Raw genomic sequence first — 24385 nt, forward strand, 5'->3', positions numbered from 1 at the left:
ACTTCCTTCTCTTTAACCCCCCCTCAGGCTTCTCCTAAACTCCAGTTTTTATGATGCCTCAGGAGTCCAGGAGAAGATGGGCATCATGAACCGAGGCGTGGTCTACAGCCTGTGGGATTACACGCAGGAAAGTCTGGATGAACTGGCGTTCCGGGAGGGAGATTGTATGACCATCATCCGGAGAGAAGACGAGGATGAGACGGAATGGTGGTGGGCTCGCATGGGCGACACCGAAGGGTACATCCCTCGCAACCTTCTCGGGGTAAGACGCTACTATAGTTCATGTTCCACCAAAGCTACTGTACTGACGTTCTTTACCTGTCGCCACAGCTGTACCCCAGGATAAAGCCCAGACAGAGAACCCTCGCTTGAGACTGAAAAACTGAGGGAACTTCCAAACTGAAGAAACATAGTGACCAAACCATATGAAGGATCGGCTATGAACACTTTATGGCACTTTTCGTTCTATAGAGGGACTTCCTGACTTTAGCTTTCACGCTTCAGACACTAATGGCATCGTTTTTTTTTTTTCTTCTCTCCTATTTTTCTGGCTCTGGAATAAGTCGTATTTTTATGGCTAGATTTATTTTACCACTCTAAAGGAGACTTTTTGATGTCAGCGCTGTTTTATTTTTCCCAACAAAGGACAGGATGTCGGTTAGTACAGTGACGTTGACAATCTCTGAACACAAGCTTTGGTGGACTCCTGTACTATAACGAAAAATCTACCTTTTTTTAAAAATATGTTTTTGTTCTTCCAGAATATAGTACGTAGTAGATTCTTGTAATCCACAGTCTAGTCAGAAGGTCTGTACGACTTGTGCCCTCAATGCAGTACAAATAGAAATATTTGGTTCTGAAACGATCTCATATCTGTGTCAGTGCCGATGTATTTATTTTTGTTACCATTTTCTCTCTTTAGCCTTCCGATTGAAACTGTAATCACAAATGTAGCAGTGGAAGAATTTATAATAAAAAACTTTGTACTAAACTCACAGAGACTCTGAACTCTTTTTATGTTTTTCATTTAATGTTGATCATCTTTTGAGGCCTGGTGATGACTTAAATTTTCAACTTTATCTTTCTGAATATGAAAATACTTTATTTTCCATCTCTTAATATCTCAGTGTTGTAAATTGGAGGAAAAATACTTGGAAGTAAAGTAGTAAAATCTAAGGTTTCAACCAAACACAAGCTCTCATGAGTTATTATCCATCAAGGTCAGAGGTGGCGTTTCATGAACTTACTTAAGCTTAACTAACACATTCCCATCTTAAATGTAAAATTCCAAACTGGGAAGTTAATTTCATACTCGCGAGATATAAAAATATTGATTTGAAATTATTTGACTCCTCATCAGTGAATGATGGAAACTAGTTTAACTGTTTGTACATTTTTCATTAAAGTTTTGAAGTTTACGGCTATGATAATAATGGCTTCACTTCTCCAGCAAGATGTAATCAAACCCCACTGTTTATACAACAAGTCCCATGGAGGTGAAGAATTCCGGGATTGATGCCGTGCAGTGACAAACATGAATGCTTTTCTAATCACAACATAGTGGGTGTGGTTATGGTGAACGACATTGAATTTCTTTAGAAAATAAAAGTATTTTAGTGGGCGGGGCTTAAGATCATTTTCTAATATAAATATTTTAATGAAAAGTTTTGTACAAACAGACACATACTGATGAGTACAATACAGGTCCAATATCTATTTAAGACACACTTAAATCAACATTAGTTTTTCTGAAACATCTTAAGACGTTTCTATTTGTTCAGGCTTTTCCTTGATTTTCTGGAACTCCTGTTGTGTTATCAGTTTGATCTTGATCTTTAAAATATATACTTTATTGAATATTGTTTGATTGTTTAAGCGCTTTGTGACCCTGGTCTGGAAAAGTGCTATATAAATAAAAATTACTTACTTACTTACTTACTTTAATGTCATTGTTAATTTGTGTCTGCAATGCCGATCAAGGCGTTCCATCCTCTTGACCATTTCAAAATAAAACGCGAAACCGGAACCTTATAATGTAACCATACAATTACAATTTATTGTTTTCATATATAATGTACATTTATTTCACGCTTGTTTTTATAAATGCATAGTTTAAAAAATATTTTTAGATGTATGTAGTCTACTGACTAGAAACATCTTAAGACCTTTTTATTTGTGCAGGCTTTTCCCTCATTTTCTCCTATGTTGTCTTAGCCTTTTAGAGTTTTTAAAACATGTATCTATTCATTTTTACTGTGCATTGCTTTTGATTGTTAAAGCGCCTTGTGACCCTGGTCTAGAAAGGCGCTTTAGAAATAACCTTTACTTCTGACTTAACATTAAAAAAAACAGTTTACTCAAATAAACGCTAGATGGCGGCATTCCGCGATTACCACAAAAACTGCTATTTCTTCGTTACCTTAGTATGAGCTGTCAGTCAGGAGTACCTGCGCTGCCTGGAGGAGCAACAAACACACGCGCGCAGACAAAGACTTCACACTAAGTCCTACTGGACGAAGGTTTTTCTCCGAATCCTCTCAACACGGAGACTATTGTTTGTAGTCCATACGTTACGTCGCGGGTGGGAGGACCACCTGCAGAAGTCTCTCTTTTTTTTCCCCCGGTTTCGCTTCTCAGCCACCGTCCATGACGAGCTGACCAGAGTCCAGCTGCGAGCCTCGACTGAAGGTAAGAAGACGCTTTAAATGGATCAACTCTGGGATCTCATGCTTATATTTTACCTATTTAAAAAAAAAAAACGTTGACAAAAAAGCTCACCTGCCGTTTGGATGATTTAAACTTTAATATTCGTGTTTAGTGTTAAAATAAAGCTCGAGTTTTACTTGTTTAAAAAAAACAAACTCAACTGAAAATAATCCAGAGTTTGAAAACCTGTTTAACAACCTCGTGTTTTTGTTTGCATTTCATCGTGTTCGCCAAAACCCACTTAATTCGAGCCGAATTTCCTACATTTATAAAGTAAATAAATGAATGTACACGTGATACAAGTGTCCACTACTTACCAATGGTCCTCCTTTACCAGCACCTTTTATTCAAATTATTTTTTATTATTATTATTGTTTTAAAAAATCTTTGTCTAATCCATGATCGTTCTTACATGAACTAGTGTGTAAGAAGTTAAAGATGAATTGATTATGAAACCAGTATTATCAGACAGGTCCTGTAAAGTTGATTCCAGTGATATAAGTATCATCTTTCTGTGATTAATAATAAGAAAGTTATGGATTATTAAAACCGGTAACAATGAACTTCTTAATACTAAGTCAATTGGGAATCAATATTTAAGGTGTGATCTTTCTGTTCCAAATCGAATATGTAATTTAATAAACTTAATTTCCCTGTTTTATGGAAGGTTTGTATCATTGGAAAGCTTGCTTAACAAAAAAACAGATGTTTGTAGTAATAGAGTAGATAATAATGATGTTTATCCTTTTTAATCAATCAGTCAATTCATTTTGGATTATAATTTATTTTCTCTTAAACTGTGCGTAGAAAAAGCAAATGTATGGCCGAGATATAACAAACATGACATAAGTTGTTTAAATATAAAGTTATGGTAACATCAAGCACAGTTACAGTGTATTATTATTTATTAAATTCATGAAATTAATGTTGGATGTGATGGAAAGTTTAAGTAAACATGGCTGGTCAGAATCAACCAGACAGTCCAAGAAATCAGTTTGTGAATTGATCAATTTCAAAGATATACAGCAGACTCACAGATAAATGTATAACTTATAACATAATGGGGATTCCAATTAATATTTTACTCACATTAGATGTTTTGCGAGTGAGTTTTGTTGAGTGAAAACTAGGAAAATGTTGTCTGAGATTTGTGGTGCATAGACTTGATCAATGTGAAATCAGTATTGTTGTGTAGTTTGTGACGACAACAACACAAACGCAGTTGATCGGGGAGTACAGCGGTCCAGCAGATATTCAGATTGTACCATCAAACTTGAAACGGGCTGAAACCTACATCCATCCCAAGTGGCATAAAAAGTATAGAGATTCTTGTACTTTTGTGTATTTGTTGTTTTGTGTGGTTGTCAAAACATACGGACCTACCTTAGCAAATCCTTTTGTATTTTTATTTTGCATAACTTGAATGTACAATAAAGGTTTCTTTATACGGTGAGGTTGTCCTGGAGCGTTTCTGCTTTTTTTTTCGTGGAACTGAAAGACCTCGTGAGGTATTCCTCAAGGGCTGGTGATCGAACGTCGGTGCTTTTGTGGCAACAAGTACCAAGTATTAGAAGATGTCTTTCAGTGCAAAGTTTCGATACCCATGTAGGATCATATCTTTATACTGTGTGGATTTTTGTGAAGAGAAACCTAACAAAGAAAGTTACAAAGGCAGTGAACATCAGATGGATTTGTCACTTGTTGGCAAATGTTTTGAATTGGAAATGTTTTTTCATTCATTTTTTTCTTCAAGAAAACTGCTTGGAGTGGAAACTTTACAAGCTGAAAAATGTATCACAAGATTTTCCATATGTGTAATGTTATTTTCTATATGTTCGAAATGTTTCTATGAAACTGGTATAGAAAAAAATATTTTTTCAGGAACAGATATCGAAGTAAACAAATGGATATCATTACCAGCATTAAACTTTTTCGATCGATACTCAGCCCTATAGCTTCAAACATATGAAGTTTAAGGTTAAGATTAAATTTGATTTTCGAGTGCAGAAAAAACTGTCCTCAAATCTCAGTTGTTCTCAAACAGGTATGATTTCCTGATTCTGTTTGAACCAGTATATCTAAAGTTTGTTTTGTCACAGAACCTCCATGTCATGGTCACTTTAAGACAGAATGATGGCTCTTCTTATGAATGTTGACGTAAGAGACTTTTTCTTCCTTGTGATAGTCAGGTGATGAAAGTGTGTTCCGGTCCAATGACTTCTTCGGATTCTGTTGTTGTTGCTCCGGCTCTTGGAACATTTGCTGAAATAAAACAAATTTATAGAGATACGTTTTTGATGGACCATCATATGTGTTTTCATAGCGTGCACTCAGAGAATGCATACCCCTGCCAAGCAGCTTTTAAAAGTGACACACAAGTTCAAGATTTCAGAATAGTGTTTTGCTCACAAACTATGAATTACATTTTTAAAAAAGAGTATCCTTGCCATGGGTAGGAACACCAAATCCTGACCCAGAATGCACTTTTCCCCCACAGAGGCTCCTTCAAAAACCTTCTGGATACAGATGGTGATCTGGAAAACAACACAATTTAATGATATCTATAAAAGGAGATCCTTGTTTGTAGAAATGTTTTATAAATCAGATCGAAAACCTAAATGCAGAAACACTCGCTGCAACTTCATAGAATTGATCCTTGAACTGAACGTCTTCAGTAGAACAATGTCCAACTTGTCGCACACAATAGAAGAAGTCGTTTTGTTTGTTTTAGCAAAAACATTCAATTTGTGTGGATCATTCATCTGGGTTTGCCGCGGTCCGAACCAATGTCACACTTGTTTTCACTCACGGTTTTTAATTGTATGAAGACATAATGTAGGCTTTTAGTTTTGGTAACAAGACAATAATTGAGAGTAAATAAATCTACTTACAGTGAGAAGACCTTTTGTGTGTCTCAGTTCATGACTATGAGTGTGTTTTCATTCTGGTCACACACACACACACACGCAACACTCACTGTAGTTCAACACAAAAGCAAATAATTTGAGACAAGACGTGTCTGTTGATGGAGCTGTCGCTGCTCGGAGCCAGTGTTTCTTCTTCTTACTCTTGAAGAAACTTTTTTAACTTCACGTCTGTTTTCAGTTTTTGTTTCATTATAACTTATTTTATTCATTTATTTTATACATCTACAAGACAATGTATTTATTATATATCCAATCATATTTGTCCTTCCTTAAAAGCATCAATTTTCAAAATCAAATTAGACCCATTTTGATGTTTTGTGTATATAAATAAAGAAAAATGTAAATGTATTATACATTTTTTTATTTATTAGAGTTTCAATCATTCAAAAAAGTATTTTTCTGGTTTCTGAGCTATGTTTGATTATATCTTCACTTTATTGAACGTTATAAAATTCACACAGTGACGAGAAAAGTGATGATTTCTAGCCTAAAGATATGAGCAACTCTACGTGTAGGGATTTAAAGTCACAGTTTATTCTTTTCATACACATTTATACAGTTTACTGGAAGTCATATCTTCCTCCCTTGAGGCTTGACTTGTTCTTAAAAGACACAGCTTGACTATTTTGGGAAAATTCTCCGCAGTAGAAAATTGACATTCACATCACAGCACCGCTGGCTTATTATCACGTCTCAAACTTTGCCCTCATGGATTTTGCTCCCGTCTGATACGACTACTGTTTGAACTGGTTCCATTCGATATCGATCTGCGTTGCTACACGTTTTTCTCTAAAATCCCCGCCATCGCTGTTGTCACGCCGGCTCATGACCCTGTTTGACGGAATTGACGAGGGTTAATTATGTTTTCAGCTGAAGCTGTTTACGATGTTCAGCTGGCTGTCACATGACTACAGAGAGAGCCGTCACCCCCCTCTGTGACAGTGAATGATTCAAAATGTTTGTTCATTTTAATGTAGCGACTGGAGCTCGGTTGTGTTCACCTACATCTTCGTCCAAAAAGACACTTAAAAACATCCAAATACCTCAACACGTCTGTAACGTCCATCTTGTAAATACAATTTACTCTTTTTCTGTATACTGCTATAAATAAGAAGCTTCCACTTTCATTCAATTCACTTCCATCTGTTGTTGTTTTAAGAGTCACATTTTCAATCTTGCAGCTTGAAACACGGTGACCTTTTTGGCTCATGACATGGACATGTTTTGCTTTGCTTCGTATTGATTTTGAATTGAACTTCGAGTTAGTTTAAGGTTAAAGATGAAATGACCTGGGGTTAAAGTGAATTCTGGGACTATTAGAAGGCCTTCAATGTTTCATTTAATTTCAAGTTCAACAATGAATTTTCTTAGGAGCAGTTGTTCCTTGTGTTTGACCAACTTTAGTTTGTCGTGAAAGTTAAACACAGTCGCTGAATAGCAGCCAGTTGATGAGCAATGTTTGAGGAAAAATCTTTTCCAGGAAAAATATGTGTGAATATTTATATATATTATAACTTAGAAGTTGTTTTTTGTCTTTCTTTGTGTTTTATCTGAGATTAAAGTAATTTTTCTCTATACTGTACATTAACTGCCCAGAATACATAATCCATATATATCAGGGAAGTTTTTATTGCCAGTGTTGTAAACATAAAATGTTTTTGTTGTTGTTGCAGTACAGAATAAAAGAAGAAAACATGAGATAACACAGAAAAAATACTTGAAATATTGTTGGAAAACCACCACCTCAACTTGTACTATTACTGCTACTACTACCTGCCGACTAGTTTGGAAGAATGGTTTGTGCTTTTGAATTAGGGAGACCATACTATTCAAAAAGGAAACCATTAGGTGAAGGGAACAGGAAGGAGTAATTAATATTTTGAATTACTAAAAAGATACTTAACCAGGCCTCTTGGAGAACAGAGTTGTGTTTATAAACAATATATGTTTATTTATCTAAAGCATATAACAACAAATTTATCAGCAACAAATTATATTTTCTAAAAGAAATTATGGTCTGTAATAGTTCTGTATAAATATTCATATTATTTATGAAATAAAATGTCATAAATATATTTTAGTCTAAAAAATCTTGAGTAGTGCATTCTGTAGAAAAAACGATCTGGTGTCAATTATAATTAATGCCTAAACAAAGGGGTAAAAAAGCAGAGAAGTATCCTGTTTTACAAAGTTAAGTTATTCCTAAAAATAAGGTTTCTTATTATTGCCAATGCAAAAAATATAAATAATGCCCGAACCCAAATTAAAAAATAAAAATAAAAAGAGAGTACCCAGCAACGCGACTATAATAACATCAAAAAATGACAATGCCTTATTGATGATTGTCATTTTGAATTATACATTTATATGTGTGTATATATAAAAACATATGTGTAAATGCATGGATGGTTTTTAAATCTTATTTCTAATGCATACCAAAGTACCGAAGGGAAAACGAAACATCCCAAATACTAGAAAAGGTTTTGGCATAATCCTTTTTAACTGAATCATACTGATTTCTGTCTTGTTTTTCTTCATAAAGAAGAATATTTTTTATCTATTTATCGTTAGTGTTTTTCTCTCTTATTACTGTTTATGTTGTTGTCCATAATGTAAGTTATGTTGTTGTTATCATCTTGTAATGTTATCATGTGGTTAAGGTTGCGGCTCCGGAAAAAGATAATGTCTTTGTGTCCCTGAGCAAGACGCCTCATTTTTTCACGCTGCGTCACAGCCTACTCCCATCAGTGTGTGATCGTGTGCGAACAGACGACTTTGTACTTGATGTAAGTCGCTTTATGTAAAAAGCGTCTGCTAAATACGTAAATGGAAAGTTAATGTGAAATCGGTTCTTCACAGTCTAAGGTTTAACAAGACCTTGTCTGTGTCTCAGTCATGTATGTGGGGATTTCCTTACATGGTCACATCCATCACTCGGTGTTGCTGCTCAGCATGAAGCTGTTTACTTTCATCCGTCAACAGTTATCTCGTCCTAAAGAGAGAGTGAAGCTGTCTCAGAAAACAAAACTGAAGAAGTGAACGAGAGTAAATAAATGAAAACCATTAGTTTCTTTCTCTCCATCTCTCAAGTGTTTTTAAAAACTTTATAATTATTATTTTTTTTAATTTAATTTTTTAAGTATTTTCCTTACATAACTTACAAAAAACAATAAACGCAAACCACAACGTAAAACATAGAATGGGTTGAATTGATGTTTCCTCCAAAAAATATTTAACACAGTCAGACAGAGTTGAACTAGCCATTATTCTTCATTCTTCAGACTTCTTGCGGTGTTTTTCTTCCTCAGTTTTATTCTGTGTGTGAGCAATTGCAATCTGTAAATTCCAGAAGTGTTACTCGTTCATTCTTTTAGTGATTTCTTGAGAAAAGTGTTTGGTAATGGTTTTCTAACAAGCTGCAAACCCTTTTTTTTTTTTTTTTTTTACAAGTTAGGACTTTCCTTCATACATTATTCGAAGAGATACATATTTTCTAAAGTACATTTAACCCTAATATTTTAACATTATTTGGATGTACTTCCTCCCATAATGTAGTTATTTCAAGATAGAAAATATGTGAAAAGTCCACATCAATTTCACCACATTTTTGCCATCAAGGTTGGGATATAGACAACTGATTTGTTTTGTTATTTTTCTAATAATAAAACATCTAATTATGTTCTTCCACTGAGGATATACTTGTTTGCTGGATGTCTACAAAGTATATATTGTCTGTATTTCTTTATCTTCACTGACACTGGTTATGTATTCCCTTTTCTTTAAAATAGACATATTGCTTCAATCCTCGATTTGTCCTCTGTTATTCTATAGGTAATGTTGAATAATTAAACATGAATTATATCTCTTCTTTTTCTTCCCTTTCAGGTCCGGGGAGGTTGTTTGCATGACTGGCTGTGCGTGTGTGTGACACGTGGCGTGTGAGGAAGCATGTGTGTGTAGATGTGTTTACTCTGGGTTCAGACATGAAGAGAGGCGGATCACCAGTGATGCAGCTCCTGCTGCTCCTCGGCTGCACGTCTGAGGTGCTGGGTTACCCCTTCAAGCCACCTCTGGATCTGGACGTGACGCCACGACTGACGGTTTTGAGCAACAGTAAGCAACACTCGTTCAAGTCATGCTGTGCGGCTAATGAAAGTGTAACTACTTGACTTTATTGTCACTAACACAAGGAGCTCAGGTGTGTGTTTCTCTGAGCCTCAGACCAAAGATGTTTGTGCGTCCCTGCAGCACATCCACTGTAGTTGTTCAGAGAAGCCTGTCACCATGACAACGGTGGTGATGAAGATGTGGGCAATTTTTCATGTATATTTAAAGTCATCTTCTTTGGCCTCTGAAGTGTAAGAACTTATTTCCTGCCTGTTTATCAAACATCACCCACATCACTGCTCTTGTTGGTCATCCTCTGCCCACAGATCCTCCTCCTCCACTCGCCTCCTCTTCACTCCTCCATCACTCGCTCTCCCTTAGATTTATTCATGTGTGTGAGGGCTCAATATATTAAATGGATTATTGTTTACATTTTCTTTGTTGAGCTTTAAACTGAATTCTTCTTGTTTTCAGTTATAGACTGGACATGAACGCTTTATCTTAATCTTCCAGTTTTGGGCGACTTTGACATTCCTTCTGCTCACTTAACATCTTGAAGAAAATGCAATCATTATGGAAAAAATTCAGGCTAAGAAGAATGATGCTTCTTTCCAAAATCCATTTTAGTCCTGTGATGAAAAAGATTCTCCTTAACCGCTGTTGGAATATAAAAATGAACCAAAAGGGTGACGCTCAACCACAACTACACCACTAAGAGTCCAAAACAACATACTATTTACATATTTATTGCCTTATTTACCCCAAAAGATGTTTATTCAAGTGACTTTACAACTGATCCTGTCAACATTTACCAAAGTCAATACACATTAGCGTTCAAAACCATTTCTAAGTGTCATAGAAGAGCCAGAAACACAAACAGTCGTGACATAATATGTAAATTCCAGGTCCAACGCCTCACAGGTCGTTGCTATGAGCTTCTGATCGCTGGCGCGTTAACTGATGTTTTTGAACTTTGTGTTACTTTTCTGATCAGCTGAGATCCCTCCTTGTGTTTGAATTTTGGGCGAACCGTCACTTCTTATTTGCAGACTTCACTCATTTTCTACTCACCCTCATGTGGTCTAAGGGTTGGGATTCTTTTCTGAGTAATTTGTATTTTTTTTTAGAGTTATAGTCAAAAATGTTTGTTCATTTGACATTTTCCCAAAAAAACATCCAAATACCTCCATAGTGCTCGTCTATAACGTCCCTCTTGTATTGAAGCCTCGACATGAGGAATTTCTCATGTAAAAAATTAAACAAGTCTATGTTTTAATTTAGTTTGTAGCAAAAGCTAAAAGGCTAACATGTAAAAACACAGACAGAAAACACTCTGGGTAAATATAGAGCTCACAGTGTAGACAGTAGACTGGAAGCTTAAACAACCTTAAAATATAGACTTCTTTAATCTTTTCTGAACAATTTCTCTTGTCGAGGCTTCATTACAAGATGGACGTTACAGGCGAGCACTATGGAGGTATTTGGATGTTTTTAAGTGTCTTTTTGGACGAAGATGAAGACGAAGACAACTGAGCTCCAGTCGCTACATTAAAATGAACAAACATTTTTGTCTATAACTCTAAAAAGGAACAGATTACTCTGAAAATAATCCCAACCCTTAGTCGACATGAGTGTGAGTAGAAAATGAGTGAAATATGAATTGTTGGGTGAACTATCACTTTAATGGTAATATTCCCCCAAACATGTCCCACAGACCAGACGTCTACATGGTCCCTATCCTTCTTCTGCGCCGCTATATTAAGACGATCTAGTGGTTTGGTGTGTCCCGATACTCCGGTTACTCAGACAAAACACCTCTTCTCCAGTGTCTTGCTAACAAAGAAGCACTCGTTCTGTGCGTTTCCAGCACAGAAAGCGTTATTGTCTGCAGAATCCCACACTGTGTCCAGATAATACTCCTCTTCCTGGCGCTACAAAAAGAGAGGATACATGAAGTAACTGATAGTGGTTTCTGTCTCTCTGAACTTGATAATAAGTCTTGAAGGAGAAGCAGGCAGTGAGATATTTTTACTGTCTTTATCGCAATGTTTTTCTTTAGTACAGTTGACTGATGCAGTTTTCTTCTGGTTCCAGATAATGAGTAATTGAAAATATTTTGTGTATTGAATTATAACAAACTTAGCCAAAAAACATTTTATAAAGAAGCAACATTTTTAATTTAGAATATTTTGAATCAACGATTATTGTCCAGTTTCCGGTCAGTAATAAACCAAATATTTAAACTGTTAAACTGTGTTTGCATGTGCAGTGGATTCATGTTTACTCAAGTCAAGTTCTCGGCTCGTAGTCTGCAGCTTATGCAACTCTGTTGACGTCTCATGACTGAAAACATCAACTTTATGACCACTGGTGTGTGTGTTTGTATGTGTGATCATCATTAGTTTTTCTACCCGTCAGGCGTATTCTACCAAATATAGAGTGGAAATGTAGGAGTATAACATGACTCACAGCTAGCTGGAGAATTTTTTTTTTCATTCTATAGCAGTCGACATAAGTAGGATATGTTTGGCCTTGATGTTGTTGTTGCTCTTCTCTTCTATTTAAAACTAGGATGAGAAAAGTAAGTTATTACATTGCTTTTAGATATTATTTTTTTATTGTCAGGACATGATTTTCTTTATCGATAGAAAGAAGAATTTTCTGTACTTTATCCCTTGTTTTATATCAGGGTTTATATGACCCAGAGACGACACAAAGGTTAAGAAAAAAAAAAATCAATGACATTTTATTTCCATAAACAACCATGAATTACTTGATTCTACAATTGCAATGTAAGCGAGTCAAACACTGTTCTGTGACGGATGTAAAGTACAATGAAGTGGAAGAAGAACATAATGTTCAGGAAGCCATGATGACTGACATATGTCAAATGATGAGATGTCATACCTTCACACCAACAAAAAAAGGGACTGACTCTCGCTCACGTCTCTGCTCTCGCATCTGTGAGGCACTCGTGGTAGAACATGCGTATAGAACAAGATGAGTGGATGACAGTAGATGTTTGAAAGCAGGAATATTTGCTAATAAGATGTTGTCTCTCCTCAGGTGTGCAGAGCGTCAGGCGTTTCCAGTCGTCTGCGGTGGACTACGGCACGATGCTGCTGGAGCCTGACGGCGAGCGACTATACGTCGGGGCTCGAGGTGTTGTGTTTGCTCTGAGCGCCGCTGACATCTCAGCCAGTCCTGCGCTCAATGTGAGTATTTTGGATCTCTGTATGTTGTGTTCATCACAAGTCTGATTAGCATCCTGTACTTTCTTTCTGCACAATTATTATTCATTTATCATTTATCACCAACTCCTTATTTCAATGGAAGTTGAAATGATTGTATTATTGTTTTTGCAGTGATTGTCTTTGTCTCCACTGTAATTAAAAGTAATGACTCATCTCATCTGTGTTCACCACAGTTATTCAAAAGTCAAAAGCTTTACATCACAATTTTTTGCTGGTGTTTCTTGAAGGGCAACTGTTTTAAGTGTGTCTTAAATAGATGTTGGACCTCTATTGTATTCATCAGTATGTGTCTGTTTGTATAAAACTCTCTTTTTGAAATACTTACATTAGAAAATGTACCTGCCCGCCCACTGAAAACGATTTGTTTATTTGGAGAGTAAATCTTGTTTAACCATGGCCACTCTGCTGTAATTGGTCAAACATAGAGGTTTGTCACTGCTTGTCATCAATTGCAGATGTCTTCACCTCCAAAGGACTTGTTGTATAAACAAAGCTTTGTGTGAATACAGCTGGCTGGAGGAGTGAAGCTGTTATTACGTCATAATGGACTTTGCTCTCGTAACCTCTCGTTCGCCAAGATTTCAGACGGGGACTTTATAAAGTAATAACTTCAAAACATGGTCATGATGAGGGACTTACTGCATCTTGGAGAGGAAGACTTCAACATTTGAATAATGAGTCAGGAAAGTTAGGTTTGGACGTGAGTTGCCCTGTTAATAAAGACATCAAATTATTTCATATTCAGGTAAATGGAAAACATTCACAACGTAATGTTTCATATTTTGTGCAGTTTACATCCTGGTACATGTACACATAAATCAAGATACAGTATTTTTGATTCTTAATAATTATATTTAATTGTTTTAATTCTATAGACATTTTTCAAGACTTCACTTTGTTGTTTGTTGTGTTTCACAGATTACATGGAAAAGCTCGGACACGCAGACAAGTCTTTGCTTGATGAAGGGCAGGGACGCGAAGGTGAGCCTTTTTGTTTTCTATACTGTTCATCTCACTCTGGTTTCATGGCTCTCTCCTCTGTAGACGGAGTGCTTCAATCATATCCGCCTTCTTCAGAGGTTCAACTCCTCTCACCTCTACATGTGTGGAACCAACGCTTTCAGTCCTCAATGTACTTATATAGTGAGTTGCACAGAGTTCATGTTCCAGGTGGTTTTGAATCGATGCAAACCTTTGACTTCGTTTCAGAATGAAAATATGTTTATTATGTCGTCCGAGCCCGAAGACGGAAAAGACAAGAGTCCTTATGGACCCAACACTGGCTACACGGGTCTTTTAGTAGGTCAGTAGCTGATTGTTTGAGCAACTTGTTGAAAGATAAAATGTTAATTCTCTTCAACCCTCAGATGGTCAGATATTCACAGCCACTCAGTACGAGTTCAGGAGCTTCCCTGACCTCAGACGCAACTCGCCGTACCCCATGTTGAGGACAGAGGAAGCCCCGACCCGCTGGCTTAACGGTCAGTTCTCATGACAGTATAAAGCTTTTGTAACTGTTTGTAGTGTTGCTACCATGAAGAAGTAATGATGCATGTTATTAAATATAGTTTGATTCATCTTTAAATTCATTTAAATCCTGATCAACATGTGAATTAAAAAAAAAAGAATTTTCTTGAGCAAACAGACTAGAAGAAGAAGTTCATGGTTATCTTCTAATATCTATCTTTATCCTGTATGTAAAAGAATCACTTCTGTTTGCAGAGGCCGACTTTGTAGGCTCGGCTCTGGTGAGGGAGAGCGTTGGCAGTGCTACAGGGGACGATGACAAGATCTACTTCTTCTTCACGGAGAAGAGTGAAGAGCAGAGCGCCAGCTACAGTCAGAATTGGGTAGCACGGGTGGCTCGCGTCTGCAAGGTGAGAGAAGTTTGATCCAATCTTGGAAAAAAAAATGTTTTTAAAAAGAATGTTTTGTACAATAGACCTAAAATAATGAGGTTATTAAATATTTAAAATATTTATTATATATGTATAAATATGTTTTAATCGATATTATGTGTGTGTGATAACTGGTGAATGCTTTTTAGCATTTTATTTTCAATTTAATTATTTAATTTTAGTTATTACTGTTTTTTTTCTTGTTATTTAAGTCAACTCACAGTATTTTAATTGATTAAGACAAATAGTTACTCATATTTAACATTTATTTAGGCAAATTATACTTTGTTTAATTATACTGTCTGTTTATTCGGTTTATTTGTACTGATCATTTTTCCTATTAAACAATGACATGTTGTTCTCTGTTCTCTCCCAGGGGGACAAAGGAGGACGCCTAACTCTCCAAAAGCGCTGGACGTCCTTCCTAAAAGCCCGACTGACCTGCTCTCTGCCCGAGTACAACCTGCACTTCAACATGCTGCGTAGCGTGTTCACCCTGAGCGGCTCGCAGACACAGCATACGACTTTCTTCGGAGTCTTTGGTCTGGAGTGGTGCGTAGATTCGTCTCAATGTTGTTTTTCTTTAATTGTTTCATCAACCAGACACGATGAGTAGGACTTCTTGTACAACTGTAAGCTAATAATCACTATTAATGACAATGAGAGAAGAAATGACCACCATCTATATAGATGTCCACAGAGAGTTCTTAGTGTTCCGCTAACAGATTATCTAATCACGGCTTCAGAAGAGATAAGTGAACCTTTACAGGAATCATTATAAATCATTGTGAGTTTGTCCAGAATCAACATTTAAGGGTGAGTAATTATACTAACATAACTAACATTGTACCTCTGCCAAGGAGATTAGTTTCGCAGTTGTCTGCATGTAAAACTGTCAGGAAATGTCATAAACAACGATAAGATGATTGTCTGGAGTCCTCCTGGATCAAGGAAGGTCGAAGGATCTGTCACCCACTTGTGGGGCCTCAAACACTCTATCGCCATCAGAAATGGCAAGAATAAATCCAAAAATGTGACTTTATAAATCGCAAAATTGTCATGCAACACTGATTTAGGGTTGCAAAATAGCATTGTTAGCAGTGCTTTTATTATTTTCCCAGTCAATGCGGATTTGAGACTTGAAGACAACCAAAAATAGCTACTGACGAACGAAAGCTTCCAAACGCTGACTCCGTCAACTTTAAACCCTCCGAGCAGATTCAGCTTTTTTTTTTGTTGAGCTGGAAAGATGACAGGAAGTCAGTTTTCTTGCCTGAAACAAACAACCACATCAAATATATATCATTTGTTTTTGTTTTTTTACTTTCTATATTTTTTATAAAGTGAATTCAAGGGTGAAGCCACACATAGTTTTGATGTCTTTGTCTGAGTGTAGTAATCCGTTCTATTAGGTCAAATAATTATCAATAATGAAAGTAACTGGTTAATCTAAGTCCAGAGATCAGTCAAGATTCTTGTATCTACTGTAGTGCTGAACCTCAGTATCTTTCATCTATAAGTCTCCTTTGATCTTTCCATCTGGTTTTAGCGCAACATACTGTACTTCCGTCGCTGTCACCATGGCAACCCTGGGTTTGCTGCATGTTATTTTACTCGTGAGCTCTGCTCCCGCTCACAAGGGTGTGTGTTGATGTCTTCAGGAAGAAAATGAAAGCGTCTGCGGTGTGTCGCTTCGCTCTCTCTGACGTACAAGAAGCCTTTCAAGGACCTTACATGGAGAACCAGGACCTGGGCTCTAAGTGGAAGGAGTACACTGGAAAGATCCCTGACCCACGACCTGGAACGGTAAACAAGCTTGTGCAGCTGCTTTTTCTAATTTCTGATGGACAAAAGGTTTTTATCCTCAAGGATCTGCTTATCAAGACATTTAAATGTCCATGGCTGTGACGACAGTAACTACTGTTCTGCACAGCCGGCCAGATTCAAATATATCCAGCCCAGTGTCACCTCATCACTTTCAAGGGCTCTGCTCAGATAAAGTGTAAAAGCCTCTTAGAGCAGACAAGGATGTAAAGATGTGCCTGAGTCAGTTCCATGAAAAGCAGCTGACCACTCTATTACCTTCAGAAAGTTACTCTGTAGCTGTTGGAATCTTTAGTGTTCTTGATCTTTGTTGATAATATTTACTCTCTCCAGTGTATGACGAACGCTCTGAGACTCCGAGGCATCAACGAGTCCACATCCCTGCCAGACGACGTCCTGGATTTTGTCAGGCGACACCCTCTGATGTCCCGGGAGATCCAGCCGTCCGACAGACGACCTTTACTTTTCACAAGAACCACCCAATACACCAAGCTGGCTGTGATCATGGTCCAGGGAGTGGACGGACAATCGTACACTGTTATGTACATGGGAACAGGTGTGTGTCATAAAATGTGTTTATTAGTATTTTAAAGTTAGAAAAATGACATCATTATTCAGTACAACATCCTAAGAGTGACTTAAAGGGTTTACCTAAAATAAGTGTAAGGGTAATTTGTCTCTTTTTAGAGTTGTAGATTTTTGTTCATTTTAATGTAGCGACCGGAGCTCAGTTGTCTTCGTTTTTATCTTCGTCCAAAAAGACACTTAAAAACATCCAAATACCTCCATACTGCTCGTCTGTAATGTAAATCTTGTATTGAATCCACGACGTAAGAATTTTTTTACGAACAAAACTATATATTAAGATTGTTTGTAGCAGAAGCTAACATGCTACACAGACAGGAAACGCTATGGGTAAATGTCACAAGAGCTTGTAGACAGTATGCACACTTTTTCTTTTTTTTTGCCTATAACTCTAAAAAGGAACAGATTACTCTGAAAATAGTCCCAACTCTTAGTCGACATGAGGGTGAGTAGAAAATGACTAAAATTTAAATTTTAGGTGAACTATCACTTTAATTATTGCAAAGGGAATAATGAACAAATGGAGATCCTCAAACAAAAATTCAAAGTGAATTTTCCTATTTATTACTTAAGCTTAAATGGAAATGACTTTATGGCTCTTAACTCATCATTAAGTATACTTTTCTTAGTCAATATTAACAAGTCCAAATGTGTCTCTCAGACGAGGGCTGGTTACACAAAGCTGTCGAAGTGGACGGGCGGCTTCACATCATCGAGGAGCTGCAAGTGTTTGAAGAGGCGCAGGCGGTCAACAACCTGCAGATCTCAGACAAACAGGTCAGTGAGACTGACAAACACCCGAAAGCTCTCACTCCTGCACCAGTTCACGTGTTTGCTCTTCCTCTCCACAGGCCAGCGTGTACGTCAGCTCCAGGTCCAGCGTCGTGCAGCTGCCCCTTTATAATTGCAGCAGATACACATCCTGCTACGACTGTCTTTTCGCCAGAGACCCTCACTGCGCCTGGAGCGGAGCCGCTTGTGTGGACGTCCTGACACAAGCCAACAGGTGAGCTCTGATCCTAGCTATTACTGCAGGTTAGTTCGTACGACCTGAAGTATCACAGTGACCCGCCATGTCCTCGGCTCACGGAACAGTTGCATAATCACGGTGCTGGTGGGGTGAGCGTGGGGGTGTTGGTAAACATAACATGAAGCTGTGTAGCTCCTTCGTAATGTTTTCAAGTTTTAATTTCAATCTCTGCTGGTGAGTCATCTCTCAAAGGGCAACTAATGTGAAAACTTTCCTGACTCACTCATGTGTATCAATGATGCAGTAAGTCCCTCATCATGACCATGTTTTGAATTTATTACTTTATAAAGTTCTCCTACAACTGAAATCTCAGCGAGTTTACGAGAGTGGAGTTGATTATGACAATAATGGCTTCACTCCTCCCCCAGCGAGCTGTAATCACTCCCCACTTGGTTTATACAACGAGTTCCTTGGAGGTGGAGACTTGTGGGATTGATGACGCATGATGCATGACCAAACACAGCAGAGTGGGCGTGGTTATGGTAAACTAGATTTAATCTCCAGAAAATCGTTTTCAGTGAGTGGGGCCTAAGCACATTTTCCAATGTAAATATTACAATGAAAAGAGGGTTTTGTACAAACAGACACATACTGAGTACAATAGAGTCCAACATCTATTTAAGACACACTTATATCAACACATTAGTTTCTTTTTAATGATACCACTAAACCAACTTTTTAGGATAAATGGGAATTTGTATGAAGGAGGTAAAAGTTGGGTTTGATTGATATGTCTGTGTCCAATCATTTAAAGCAAGCATCCTAAAACAATTGGACAATATATTGAAAGTGTTTTTTTCCCAAGGCACCCTGACTTTATGTTCTAATGTTATTGTAGCATATTTGTGTATTCAAAATAAAGTAAACATGAATAAGTAAGTTGTACCATACCTTATTTTTGGATGCGACAAGACTTTTGTCCAGGCAAAATCTGACCTTTTTGCCTTAATTAAATGATAAAACCAATTGAATAATACAAAACCTTTATTTTGGTATGATAAGCGTAATCTAGAGACCTTTGCCTTTCATATAAGCCATTTCTGATTCCAATTGATCAACTACAGGTCAAGTTATTTTTTGTTGTTCCTACAACTTAGATCAGGGACTGTATATAGTATATCAAATGCTGTAACTAACTCACAAGGATGTAAAGAAAGGATACATTCTTACTTTCATAATCATTGACAGATCGAGCTTGATTCAAGATGTCCAGCTGGGCAGCACGGGATGTGAGGACGCTGAGAACGGTACGTGAAAGTTTCTTATCAAAACTAACTACAAAGACTCACATTTGTTAGCAAACATCAGGACTTTTTTGATCAATGCTAATGTATGTTTTTCTTCAGTTGTGAAAACACGCAGTCGCCTGGTGAAGGTCGGGGACGACGCATTACTTCAGTGTGAGCTCAGGTCTAACCTCGCGACCCCCCTTTGGACCCTGGATGGGCGCGAGCTCCAAGGTTACGGCCTGGACCACGGCTTGCGGATCGGCACCGATGGTCTGCTCATCATCGAAGCTCGGCAGGACCAGAGCGGACTGTACGTCTGCAACGCTGTGGAGAACCACATCGTCGTCCCCATACGGGCCTACAACATCTCCGTGGGTCTGGACCCTCCCCCGCCTACCGATCAAGTGCCTTATCTTTTGGAAGACCCCGACGAGCTGGACGTCACCATGGCAACGCTGACGACTAAAGTCGCCTCCACTCAGATACCTGTTCCTTCTCTCTCAGTTCGCCAGGGTCTTCTGTCCTACACGGACAAGGAGGCCATGTATCTGTCCATCATCACCATCCTGGGTACGCTGTGTGTGGTCCTCACCGTGGTCCTCCTTTATGTCCGCTTCTGTCTGCGAGTGACCAACCAAGGGGTGTATTCCATTCGCGAGGTCAGTAAGAGACACAAGAGGAAACGGAAAAACTCGTCTCACTTGGAACTCAAGACCATTTCCAGTCACTGTAATGGGAACGGCCTCCACAACGGCGCGTCGAAGCCCCTAAACGGCGACATCCACGATGAGGTCTTTCTTCAGATCGTCCCAGGTGAAGCTCAGACTTCGTCGAATGGAGGCTCCTTACCCCCGGCTCCTCCGCTTCCCCCGACGCCTCACCTACGCTCCCCGGAGTGCGACTTTCCGAACGGGCTTTCGGCGACGCTGCCCAGCGTCCTGAAGAGGATGAACGGAAACAGCTACGTGCTGCTGAGACAGAGCGAGTCCGAGAGCCCGTCCTCTCCAAACTACTCCTTCTCAGAGGAGCTCAACAAGATTTTAGAGAAGAGGAAAAATACGCCGCTGATTCTGCCCAGGCCGGATGAGAGCTCTGTATAACTCTATGGCTCCCCCTGTGGTGGGAGGACAGTGGTGCTCTTTCCCAAGTGCCTCCTGCAAGACTTCAAATTGGGAGAAATAAGCATCTACCTCATCTGCACCTTTGAGAATGGACGAAGCATTGGAATAATTTGAAGACTTGTGCTGCATGAGAGCTTTTGCTTTGAGAATTTCAGTTTTTAAACGTCATCCGTCCAACTTTGTACACTTTGACATTTTATAAACATGTGCACTAACAAAAACTTCACACCATTGAACGTGTAAAGTTGGTTCTAATAAGCAAATATTAGTCGACTTCAGATTTGTACTGACAGACTTACAAAAATGCCATTTGCTGATATTTATTCAATTTGCCTCGAAAGTTTGCGCTAATATTTATAAAAGCTGTTTTTAATTGCTAAAATGTGTTTAAATGTGAAATTTAGTCAGTATTTTCCGTCCATGTTTTATGAAGCAAATATGGATTTAAGCCGGGAGCTTTGAGTCACTGCATGTTTTCAGCTTAACTGTGAAGTCCTGAAGAGACGCCCGAGTCCAGCGGAGCCTGAGGTGTGAACTTAAAATATCTGATCAATTTTCTGTCGATCAATCTTCCATCTGTGTCTGTAAAGTGTGTCGATCAAATGTGTGAAAGGGAAGGTAGACAGAAGAACAGGTGACAAGCGCTAGAAGTTGTGATTCAGGAGGTGAAGAAGAGAGTGCAGACAGGGTGGAGTGGTGGATAGTAACAGAGGAAAAGAGAATCTGTAGTGAGTCCTGACGCATGGTTTAGAAATATATTATGTCCTTGTCACTTTTATTCATTTTTATTGCTGTCGTTGACAATAAATGTTAAATTAATATGTTTTTTATTTGTGTAATATTTAGTGAGGCGTTTTTGAATTGATTGACGGCTCTGTGCTGCTCTTCCAAAAGTTTGTATTCATCTGGTCCTAAAGGTCTGACACACACGATCTGCTCTTCGTTGAAACACGTCTCTGACTCTCGTTGCAGGTTGGACGAGCACGGGTCAAGTCTGATCTCTTAATTTGTATTCCGTCCGGCGGCTTGAAAGAATGTTTGTAATTGAAGCGAAGACATGGACCTGACGGCAGACGCTGAGCTGGTGTGTGAGTCTCTGCACACGCACACACTTCTTCACCTTTCCACAGTGGGAGTCGATCACTGCATCAGTGGCTGCAGTTTTGTTGGGAGGGGGTTTTTCTCACAGACTCGAGGTGACGCCAAATATTTTCTGTCTCGATGCATTAATGAAACTGTTTTATTCACATGAACACAACTGGAGCGAAACACAACAGTCGCCTTATGCGTCACCTTTTCTACTCACCTTTACTGAAGGCTGTGTTGAGCGCTCTGCACCAGTTGACTCACGACCTTTAACTCTGTTTCCTGTTCCGCATTTCATCATCAATAAACGCTGCACTTTGCCCTCTCCCAGACTCTTCTGCTCATACTTGGTTGCTGTTTTTTCCACTTCCGAGTGCAGTGGGAGTATTGAACAAAGTGTTCTTCTGTCAAAGTAATGGAGCAGATTTGTGCCAAACGACCACCAAGTATAGTGTGAAATATTGTGTAACCGACCTCCCAAAAGAAGACCTTGCTCTTGTTAAAGTGATATTTCACCCCAAATTAGGGATTTCTCTCATTTTCTACTTGTGTCGACTAAGGGTTTGGATTGTTTTCAGAGTAATTTGTTTTCCTTTTTAAGAGTTATAGTAAAAAATATACCTTCATTTTGTTTGTTTCAGTATCATCTGTGATGTAATGATTCACTCATGACGGTCATGCCTGGTTTCACTGTGATGTCACATGTCTAAATCACCGCCACAACGTCACGTTTACAATGACTGGCGTTTAAAAACGCAGATTATTAAGGGATTAAAGACTCTGGCTATAGGTGAGACTGAAGCAACACGAGTCGGTGGAACCGGAACTTCTGGTTCTTATGGCCGCACTCTGTGTCAGAGTTTCATCTCCGAGATCTACTCTCTCATTTATCTTCTCCAGAAAGTTGCTTCTCTCTTTTCAATCCGTCATCTAGTCATTTTTCCCTTTCACCTGCTACCAACATCAAACATCTGTCATTAATCCCTTCATTCACTGTTGAGTCATTCATTCATTATAAACTATTCATTCATCTTTGAATAATCCATCCATTCCTGCCACTCATTTACCCACTTATTCTATCCGTCAGAAATTTCATTGACGTCTAGCAGTGACGATCACCAGTTACTATGGACAATACTGATGCTGAGAATACACAAAAAAATGTTCTGTTCATCCTAAAGTCAATGGTGGTGAAAACTGTCGCTGCCTCAGAACAGTTATTGTGTAGTTCCCTCTGTGTTTTTGTCACCACTATGAAAAGTCCGTTGAATGAACCAACAAAAGGAGACGAGTCATCCCCAAAACAAACAGATACAGTGTGTCTTCATGATGGAACCAACACACACACAAACACACACGCTCCTCATCAATCACCTCTTTGTGTTTCTCTCTCACCTGACTGGCTGTCAGTCGAGGCTGTCATACTCAGACAGGCGAGTGTTTGCCAGTAAACAGGACAAACAAGCACAGGAACCTCCGGCCAACACTTTCAGATAGACGTCACGTCATTAAAGAGTGCTAAAGGACAAACAGGTTTTTGGACCATGTCAACACATTTAAAAAAAAAATGCTGTGTCAGCTTTTCCGTGACGCTTGATGTTTGTGCATCAATAACAGAGGAAATAAGAGACGGACGCGCAGAGAAAGACTAGGTCAGGAGGTAATTCTTATCAAACGGGCTCAGTAATGCAGTGTAACTGGCTGTGTGTGGAAACACTGGCAGACTTTACATGAATACAAATGTGGAGTCAATTATGTGGGCCTGTCTGGTAGGTACTGACCACTGCTGGGAATATGTTATTGTAATTTCCTTTGAGATGTTTTGAGATGTATTTTAAATAAAAACAGTATTACTTTTACCTTGAATTCACATAATATCTGCCATCTAGTGTTGGAATCGCTTTTTAATTTCGATTCTACACAGTTTTTATTTATCAATAAACATTTTCTGAGTTATAATTCCATAAATGGGTCATAAATGTTGTCTTGTTGATTTGAGCCTATAGTACGTGTCGTATATTAATGACCACTAGAGGGAACACAATGATCGCTAGCGAATTATTATTATATAATAAATTATTATATATTTTTTAAGCCAAGAAAATACATTACTTGGCGTTATTATTCATATACTAAGTCATCTATTGAGTTATCTCGTAGTCAACGTAGTTACTGGGAAGAAGATGTTTAAGATTTCTATTAACTCGACGTTTGAAATGAAACTATAGACCGCAGGGCTCAAAATATGTTGACCTACAGCGCCCTCTTCAGGTCTCACTCTATAACAATAAAACAACAATTACTAGAATTATTGAATTATATGTCTTTATCGGAATTTAAATATCGTCATCTAGTGGTTTTTTATTTATCAATGAACATTTTCATAATTATAATTATCTTAATTGATGAAAGATGTTGTCTTGTTTATTACATTGTATCGATTGTTTTATACTTATTATTATTATTACTTATTACCTCAAGAGTAAACACAACGAACACGAGCATATTTTCATATTTAATTTTATTTATGTTGACAAAAATAATAATTTTTTTGGTATTTATATAGAATTGTGTTATCTCGGAGTCATTGTAGCTTCTAGGAAGTAGATATTAAAGAT

General features: G+C 38.1%; 2 protein-coding genes across 4 annotated transcripts in view; both read left to right on the forward strand.

Moving 5' to 3' along the window:
- Positions 1–995, forward strand: part of tp53bp2a (tumor protein p53 binding protein, 2a) — a 28469-nt gene extending 27474 nt beyond the window's left edge. For both annotated transcript variants that reach the window (XM_087802005.1, XM_087802006.1), the window contains exons 19-20: positions 63–262; positions 331–995. In XM_087802005.1, coding sequence (XP_087658131.1) covers positions 63–262; positions 331–372 — 242 coding nt within the window. In that variant the 3' untranslated portion in view covers positions 373–995. The remainder of the gene's footprint in view (positions 1–62; positions 263–330) is intronic.
- A 1458-nt stretch (positions 996–2453) lies between these two features.
- Positions 2454–22092, forward strand: LOC148069621 (semaphorin-4G-like). 2 transcript variants are annotated; one of them, XR_015712975.1, is made up of 16 exons: positions 2454–2688; positions 9519–9746; positions 12807–12955; positions 13913–13975; positions 14039–14137; positions 14204–14297; positions 14362–14475; positions 14717–14871; positions 15269–15444; positions 16554–16698; positions 17050–17272; positions 17963–18078; positions 18153–18307; positions 19520–19578; positions 19678–21209; positions 21654–22092. XR_015712975.1 is itself a non-coding variant. In XM_087802313.1 (15 exons), exons 2-15 carry the CDS (start codon positions 9617–9619, stop codon positions 20658–20660), a joined length of 2661 nt encoding a protein of 886 aa, XP_087658439.1. In that variant the 5' UTR covers positions 2454–2688; positions 9519–9616; the 3' UTR covers positions 20661–22092. The 2 variants fall into 2 exon arrangements, 1 of the variants encoding a protein (XP_087658439.1); XM_087802313.1 differs by having other exon boundaries at positions 19678–22092.
- The last annotated feature ends 2293 nt before the right edge of the window (positions 22093–24385 follow it).

The sequence above is a fragment of the Callionymus lyra genome, chromosome 11, assembly GCF_982586985.1.
Source record: "Callionymus lyra chromosome 11, fCalLyr1.hap1.1, whole genome shotgun sequence".
NCBI classification, from domain to species: Eukaryota; Metazoa; Chordata; class Actinopteri; order Syngnathiformes; family Callionymidae; genus Callionymus; species Callionymus lyra.